Genomic DNA, 9,289 nt, shown 5'->3' with positions numbered 1-9,289 from the left:
TGGAAACCACAATCTTCGTGAAAATCTATGCAATCTATGGTAAAAAAGTTGTCTAAATTCACCAAAAAATCACACATATCATATACATAATCTTCTAAAATATCTTGTCTAAATTCGAATTCGTTTATGAGATATAAAAATAACAAATTTCAAGCCTAAAAATGTCTAGACATCTTTTAGGCTCTAAATTTGTTATTTTTATATCTCACTTCACTAATATGTAATCCCTTACTTCACTTCATGGGATTCCTCTGCCCGGTCGAATCGTTTAGTCAGTGCGTCACTATGCCATAATTTCCTGTTAGTTACACCAGCCTACTTGCTTTGCATATTGCATATGCGTTTAGAACTTACTTGCGCGAAAAGCTAGATGTGAATTCTCAAATTCTCATGTCATTTTCTTCACCGCTTTTTTTCTTCCCTTTCCCTTACGATGGTAGACAACTGGTTGTCAGGAACTCAGGATGTCTGCCTGTTTTTGACTCATCATCAATTTGCCAATGATGTTGCTATCGACAATTAAAAGGGAACAGTTCTCCAAATATATTAATAATTTATATAATAAACTCACACCAAATTTTCATATAATTTTCACATTTGTAAACTCAATAATTTAAAATTTATTAATAATTTATATTCTCAATGTTTGATCCAAACTTTATCTAAAACGACTTCTAAATCCTATAATGAGAGAATATAGTCACATGTATGCACCATCATAAAAAATCTGACTATTCTGTTCCACTTGCAACTAAACAAGGCCTAAAGTTGATAACGTTGCCTCGACGTCACTTGTACAATTGGCAAAATTTATTGACAGGTACCGTAACACTTTCATTTGTATTTAATAAATATTATTGAATCATAAACTAACTAGGTTTAAAAGTTTTGTCTCGTAAATTATAGATAAACTGTATAATTAATTTTTATTTTTATCTATTTAATACTTTATGTATGTGCCATGAGATTCGATGTAATACAAAATCTTGAAAAATTTTGAATACTTTTTAGAAACTAAACAAGGCCTAGTATTTCTGTCGACCAACAACTATGTCATGCTAGCAGTGACCTATAACAAGAAACCATTAATGAACAACTCTGGCAGCATCAGCATGTGTTGGAATCATTTTGTTTTCTCGAGAATAAAAATAAGAATTGATTGAGTAATGCTAATAGTTGATCCTTGACGCTTCTCGCAAAGGCAGGATTAACGAAATCAATTACTTCAATGGTGGCTACTGTAGCAACCGTCCCAAATAGCCTTGCATAAAGGACATGTTGAGCTCCTTTGTAAGTGAGATGACATGGTGGTTGTGTGCCCATGTCATACATGATGAGTGATTGTCAAATGAGACCAACGAGTTTTGGTTGAGGCCTGGTTTAGATAAAAAAAATTTGAACATTGATATTATAACATTATTATTTGTATTTGATAATTATTATCTAACCATAGATTAATTAAGCTTAAAAGATTTGTCTCACAAAATACAAGTAAAGTGTATAATTAGTTATTTTTTATCTGTATTTAATACCCCATGCATGTGCCGCAAGATTTGATATGATGATAGAGAACCTTGAAAAGTTTTTAAATTTTGATGTCAACTAAACAAGGCCTGAGTTGGTTCATTTGGACTAACCAAGGTGTAAACCTGGATTAAAAAAAAGCAAGGTGTAAACCGACTCATTTAGAGGCGAGAGTTCTCTTTCTAGCATCGCAGGACCCAATGGGACTCTGGAGTTTTTGTAGGAATCAACAATTTATCTAAAAAGGTCAATCTCCAAGCGGCATGATGCAAATAGTTCGGATATTATGGAATGGCTCCATGAAAATTTCTATTTGAATATTTCCTGGGCCTAGATTATGCTAACCGAACGAGCCCTAAAATATTTTGTTTTTAATCCACACACACACCCACTCCATAGCCTTTAGTGGGCATCTCCCTTTTTCTCCCAAATGCACGGGAGAGGTGCGTGCCATCTCTTGTACAGTTGTACTAGTGGTGATTCGATAGCATACTAATGTCAGATATTTTTACGAAAAAGAATTTATGTTGACGAACATGTTTATGTTCTTGTGGCTCTTCGCCTGAATGCTTCAACAACATATGGGCTCTACTAGATACACAGCTATGTCCATCTAGGTGCAGTACAATTCTCACTAAACTTTTTTTTTTTTGCGAGAAGTTCTCACTAAACTTGGGTTAAGGTGTGTGAGTATTGGATATAGTCCCTCCATTCATTTATCTTCTTCAGTAAAAAAAATTATTCAAAAACTTTCTTCATATTACCTTGGAGTTCACCTACATTTATTGCTCTCTTGTTGTTCATTGGCTACCATTTGTCTGTATTTATTTTTGCTTTACTGCTTATTGGTTGGTCCTTGTCTGTGACTTCTCGTATGCGCTCAGCTCGTGATAATTAAATATAAACTGAGTGCTTTTGTTATGTTTATTGGTCACTGCGCCGAAGACTAAAACGGTAGAGGCCTTGGTTAGTTTTCAATTTTTTTTCAAAAATTCTTGTCATATCAAATCTTGTGGCACATGCATAGAGCATTAAATATAAATAATTAGAATAACTAATTACACAGTTTGTCTGTAATTTATGAGACAAATTTTTTGAGTCTAGTTACTACATGGTTGAACAATAATTGTTAAATACAAATAAAAGTGGTATAATAGCCAAACATAGGCCTTGTTTACTTCCCAAATTTTTTGCAAAATTGCTACAGTATCTCTTTCGTTTGTATGTGACAAATATTGTCCAATCATAAACTAACAGGCTCAAAAGATTCGTCTCGTCAATTTCGACTAAACTGTGTAATTAGTTTTTATTTTCATTTATATTTAATACTCCATGCATACGTCTAAAGATTCGATGTGATGGGAAATCTGAAAAGTTTTGTAAAATTTTTGGAGAACTAAACAAGGCCATAAAAAAATCGCAAACTAAACAAGGCTAGAGATAAATGAACGTAGGAGTATACAGGAGTGGTACCTGTCTTAATTGTCACGTTCAAAAAAACCGAACAATGCTGAATCTTCCGTGTCCCAAAGTTTCGTTACCCTGTTTAGGGCGTGTTTAGTTTCTGATATTTAGACACATGCATAAAATATTAAATATAAATAAAAAATAATTAATAACACAGTTACTAGTAATTTGTGAAACAAATTTTTTAAACCTACTTAGTCCATAGTTGCACAATAATTACCAAATACAAATGAAAGTGCCACAGTAGCTAAATCTAAAAAATTCGCGAACTAAACGAGACCCTTACTAGGACAGTTCTCAGGCCTCTCGACTAGGGATGAAAATGGTAACGGATATTTTCCGATCGTATTCGAGACCGAATTCGTTTAGAGGGGTTTCGATCTGTCCGTATCCGAGTTCGAATGTGCAATATATGATACCGTATTCGTATATGAATACTTAAATTGTATATTTATAATGTCGACATCCAATCATATTTTATCCGACATGATTGACATTATCCGTATTTGAATCCAAATCCGACCAGAAATATGAAAACAAATATGATATCAGTGATATCCGTTCGTATCCGATCCGTTTTCATCCCTACTCTCGACCTAAGATCTTGTTTAGTTATACCTAAAATCTAAAAAAAATTCAAAATTTCAGCATTAAATATAAATAAAAAATAATTAATTACACGACGAATATTTTAAAGTTAACTAGTCATAGTTGGAAAAATAAAATTACTACAATACGCACAATCTTTTCACCCACCCAAGTAAACGAGGCCTAAAGGTTTGCTGCTTCTCGCCTCGCCGGTTGGACGTGGGAAAGTTTCCACACCGCGTCTGCATTCAGTACATCAGCCTTTTCGCTTAACAACTGAGGCCTTGTTTAGTTTGCAAAAATTTTCAAGATTCCCCGTCATATCGAATCTTTGGTCGTATGTATGGAGCATTAAATATAGACGAAAATAAAAACTAATTACACAGTTTACATGTAATTTGTGAGATGAATCTTTTGAGCCTAGTTACTCCTTGATTGGATAATATTTGTCAAATAAAAACGAAAGTGCTACAGTAGCCAAAAACCAAAAATTTTGCAAACTAAACAAGGCCTGAATCTATGAGCCATTATATTCAATAATATTTTTTTATCATAATAAATCAGACAATAATATCTTTTTGTCATGACTTATCAGCCACCCTCACATGTGTTTACCCTACAACAACAATAATCTTGCGTAATCCGAAGAGCGTGATTAATGATTCTCCACTGTCCCTGCAGTTGGCCATCAGCTGTCTGCGTCGTGGTTTAGTTGTTGACCAGCGAGCGAGAGCGAGGCTGATCCACGGCGAGTCGGCGAGCGGCGACGCAAATCAATGGGCGGACGCTCCATAAACTTCCCAACCAACTATTCCGACGCGATTAAAGCCGCTGCTGCCCTAGTGCCCTCTCCACATTCCACAGTCGCGCACGCTCCATGCTGCAGCCGCGATTACGTCTCTTGCGGGCTTTATAGTAGAAGAAAAAAATAAAATTAGCTATTCGTCTCGTGCTGGGCATCGTAAATGTGGATGGATCCACGCACGGGAAAAGAGGATTGTGCAGTGGACAGGTCAGGCCAGATATGACGCCGGCCGCCGCGACACAGCTGCCCGTCTGGGCGTCTGGCCGCCTCATAAATTCAACGTGTTGGTGAGAAAACACAACACAAAACAGACGAGATCAGCTTCATTTACCTTTCCCTGGCGCGACGCACAGCGTCTACGTACTCGGCTTGGATGTATCGCGGCATCGCCTTGCTAACCTCCTTGAGCACGTACCCGAACGATGCACTCCACCACTGCTCCATTCCAGTGGTCATCAGTGGAGCCATCGCTCTCTAGAAGTAATGGCCACTCAAGTTAGCTGTGCGAGGGCGGTTGCCTATGCCTTGCATTGCAATTATACACCGTCTCGTCTCCCGTCGTGGCCCGGACAAAGCCTCCCATATCCATACTCCCCCGCGCCCGTCACCACCAACCTCCCGTCGCGTATATTATAACTACACCTCGCCGCCCCACTCTCCACTGCCAACTCGCAGCAGCAGTCTCTCCTCTGCTCCCACACACTCCTTCCCCGGGGCCTGGCAGTGAGATCGAGCCTCGATCCATCGAGCACTATAGTAGCAAAGACACAAGATGGTGGCGTCGTATCGCAGTCGCAGGTTCAAGCCCATCGAGGAGTGCTGCTCGGAGGGGCGGTCGGAGCAGACGGTGGCCGCCGACCTGGACGGCACGCTGCTCATCTCCCGGAGCGCGTTCCCCTACTACCTCCTCGTGGCGCTCGAGGCCGGGAGCGTCCTCCGCGCCGTGCTGCTGCTCCTGTCCGTGCCTTTCGTCTACGTCACCTACATCTTCTTCTCCGAGTCGCTGGCCATCAGCACGCTCGTCTACATCTCCGTCGCGGGGCTCAAGGTGCGCAGCATCGAGATGGTGGCGCGCTCCGTGCTCCCCAGGTTCTACGCTGGCGACGTGCACCCGGAGAGCTGGAGGGTGTTCAACTCCTTCGGCAAGCGCTACATCATCACCGCCAGCCCCAGGATCATGGTCGAGCCCTTCGCCAGGGCCTTCCTCGGCGCCGACAAGGTCGTCGGGACCGAGCTCGAGGTCGGCAAGAACGGCAAGGCCACGGGGTTCATGGTCAAGCCCGGCGTGCTCGTCGGCGACCACAAGAAGAAGGCCGTCGTCAAGGAGCTGGGCGACGCCGTGCCCGACGTCGGCATGGGGGATAGGGAGACCGACTTCGACTTCATGTCCATCTGCAAGGTACGATTATGACGTACACTCGCATCCCCTGGCTCAACTGAACTACTAGCTCTTAATTAATTTACTGGCAAAATAATAAATCATCGTCAATTTTGAAACTGATACTGTACTTCAAATGCATGATGGCTTGTTGAATTGGTAACGTTGTTTTCTGATAATCTGATCTCGTCGATGCATTAGTGTTTGTTAGCACCCAGATTCGCAACTGCTTGTTGAGCCGGCAGCACGGAACATATCGGGTAGTTGTTGCAGGCTGGAATTGGTTCGAACAAAGCCCAACTGTTTCGCAATTTGGGTAACATCTGACCGCTAATTACAATGCTACAAACTAACGTGTAGTTTCTATATCTATTAATTTGTATACACACTATATATAAAAATCATGATTCCAATGTATAGTTTCTATAAAATAATTTTTTATTCAATCAATTTTTTTTTCTATTCTCAACCAATTATATCACTTCTTGTTTTAAATCTGGTTTCTAACTTAGATCCGATTTTTATAATTTTTGCTCTCTCTTTCTTCAATAACTATTTTGCTACATTAGCAAAATATTTAGGAGACACTATAATTAATATTTATAGAAATATGATGATTTCTGTATTGATAGTGTCTTTATAGGTATGGTCACCCTGTTGCACTAGTGTACTTCACTACTTCACTAGTTTTCATCCATTTGTTTTCTCAAGAATTCATATGGTCTTGTTTAGTTTCTAAAAAGTACTAATTTTTTTTTAAAAAAAAATTCCATCACATCAAATCTTATAGCACATGTATGAAGTAATAAATATAGATGAAAAAAATAAATATACAGTTTGCCTGTAATTTGCGAGAAGCCTAATTAGTTCATGATTAGACAATATTTATCAAATACAAACGAAAGTGCAACGGTACCTAAACCAAAAAAAATTTGTCACCCCAACAAGTCCATAGTTTAGGGATATTTCATATTTTTCAGTTCGGCTCTATGTTTTTTTTGTCAAACAGTCAGTTTTGTTTAGTTCCTAAAACTTTTTGAAACATTAAATATAGATAAAAAAAATAACTAATTGTATAGTTTATTTGTAATTTGTGAAATGAATCTTTTGAACTTAATTAGTCCATAGTTGGACAATAATTGTCAAATACAAATGAAATTGTCCTTAGGCCTTGTTTAGTTTTCAAAAAATTTTAAGATTTTCCATCACATCGAATCTTTGTACACATACATAGAGCATTAAATATAGACAAAAATAAAAACTAATTGCACAATTTATCTGTAATTTACGAGATGAATCTTTTGAGTCTAGTTGCTTTGTAATTAGATAATATTTACTATATACAAACGAAAGTGTTATAATAATAATAACTTAAAAAAAATTCTCGAACTGAACAAGGCCTAAATTCAAAAAGTTTTTGGAAGGGTACGGTGGTTGTTAGTTGTGACAACATGAGCAACCAAATTCAGCGCAAGTGGTCGCCGGGGAAGGGATCGATGGTTTGGCGGCTGGCCCGGGCGGATTGAAGGCGCGTCCGTCCGGCCTCGTCTCGGCTCCATTTACGGTTGTTTGGTGGAGAATTCATGGCGTCCTGTCCCCGGGCGCAATGAAGGAGACCGGCCCTGCTGGCTGCCGCGTGAGGCATGAAAGCTGGAGCTGAGCGTGCCAGATCTATGACTGCCGCTTCTTCTTCTTTTTTTTCTTCCATCGTCGTCCACTCGTCCGGCCGGCCGGCTTTGCACCGGAGTAAAATACGGTGCTGGCACTGTTCGTCCTGGGACCGTCGTCATGGCGTTGTCCGTGTGCCAGTAGGACTACTCTCTGCTGGTACAGTATTTGCAGGGCTAGATATCCGCGCGCCCTGGTGTCGCGCTCAACAAATGAAAAAAAATTGTCCATATTATTGATCGAAATTACCAGTACGTATTGAGTGTGTACACTTGTTGACTGTTAGTATGTACTACGATGACAACGTACGTAATGTGTGGGTGTGCAGGAGGCGTACCTGGTGACGTCGAGGAAGTACAGCCCGGTGGGCAAGAACCAGCTGCTGAGCCCGCTGATCCTACACGACGGTCGCCTGGTGCAGCGCCCGACGCCGCTCGTCGCGCTCGTCACCTTCCTCTGGATGCCGTTCGGCTTCGCGCTCGCGCTCATGCGCGTGTACATCAACCTGCCGCTGCCCGAGCGCATCGTCTACTACACCTACAAGCTCATGGGCATCAGGCTGATCGTCAAGGGCAACCCGCCGCCGCCGCCCAAGAAGGGCCACCCGGGCGTCCTCTTCGTCTGCAACCACCGCACCGTGCTCGACCCCGTCGAGGTCGCCGTGGCGCTGCGCCGCAAGGTCAGCTGCGTGACCTACAGCATCTCCAAGTTCTCCGAGCTCATCTCGCCCATCAAGGCCGTCGCGCTGTCGCGGGAGCGAGAGAAGGACGCCGAGAACATCCGCCGCCTGCTGGAGGAAGGCGACCTGGTGATCTGCCCCGAGGGCACCACCTGCCGCGAGCCCTTCCTGCTGCGGTTCAGCGCGCTCTTCGCCGAGCTCACCGACCGCATCGTGCCGGTGGCGATCAACACCAAGGAGAGCATGTTCCACGGCTCCACCGTGCGCGGGTTCAAGCTCATGGACCCTTACTTCTTCTTCATGAACCCGCGGCCGACGTACGAGATCACGTTCCTGACCCAGCTCCCCAAGGACCTCACATGCAGCGGCGGCAAGTCGCCCATCGAGGTGGCCAACTACATCCAGAAGACGCTCAGCGGACAGCTTGGCTTCGAGTGCACCACCATCACGCGCAAGGAGAAGTACGGCATACTCGCTGGAACGGACGGCCGTGTCCCGTCCAAGAACAAGGACAAGGAGAAGGAGAAGAACTAACGGCCAACGTCGTCATCGCTGCTGCCCGCCCAGCACACTGCCGTTACGAGTACTGCTGAAATTTATTCCAATTAATTGTTCCTTGTCGAGAAGTTGGCCAATTACTCATTGTTTTTAAAAGGACCATGTGATGTGGGCCGTGTACTAGTACAAGCTTGATGATCATATAATTATTATCTACAAGTTCTTCCTCTTCGGAAGAAGGGCAAAAGTGTTGTTAGGCCCGTCTTAATACAAAGTTTCGTTGCATAGTTTCCAAAAATACTACATTAGTTCTATACGTTTCGGCCTCTCTCAATGCTGAGATTTCATCTCATAATTTTTTAGATGAGTGTAACATTTAATTGTTATATGAAAACGATAGTGAAATATTCTGCACCGATGGCTTTCATTTTGTATATTACAATACTATTTTCTATATTATAAACTGTTTCCAAATTTCATCAAACATAAAAAAATTGTCATTTTCAATTACCATTTTAAACTTTTCTTTACTCTTTAATTACTAAAATATAAAAATATCTCGAACCGACCGTTTCTGTTTTCTATATTGTAATACTATTTCCGACCGTTTCTGATCTTCGTCCTTTTATTTGTATAATATATAGTACACATGCAACTGCATATAATTTTTTTAATATATAGT

General features: G+C 41.4%; 1 protein-coding gene across 1 annotated transcript; it reads left to right on the top strand.

Annotated features, from left to right (window-relative positions):
* Positions 4,949–8,923, top strand: LOC8060114 (glycerol-3-phosphate 2-O-acyltransferase 6). Its single transcript, XM_002458741.2, has 2 exons — positions 4,949–5,783; positions 7,759–8,923. The coding sequence occupies exons 1-2, from the start codon at positions 5,157–5,159 to the stop codon at positions 8,641–8,643; spliced, it is 1,512 nt and encodes a 503-aa protein (XP_002458786.1). The 5' UTR covers positions 4,949–5,156; the 3' UTR covers positions 8,644–8,923.

Source organism: Sorghum bicolor, chromosome 3 (genome assembly GCF_000003195.3).
Source record: "Sorghum bicolor cultivar BTx623 chromosome 3, Sorghum_bicolor_NCBIv3, whole genome shotgun sequence".
NCBI classification, from domain to species: domain Eukaryota; kingdom Viridiplantae; phylum Streptophyta; class Magnoliopsida; order Poales; family Poaceae; genus Sorghum; species Sorghum bicolor.
Note: the sequence above shows the minus strand (reverse complement) of the source record. Positions and strands in the feature narration are given on the sequence as shown.

Bases quoted from the DNA above. Each gene is read 5' to 3' on its own strand.
- LOC8060114 (XM_002458741.2), top strand. From the start codon at position 5,157: ATGGTGGCGTCGTATCGCAGTCGCAGGTTCAAGCCCATCGAGGAGTGC. The intron at 5,784-7,758 runs GTACGATTATGA...GTGGGTGTGCAG, and splicing joins ACTTCATGTCCATCTGCAAG to GAGGCGTACCTGGTGACGTC.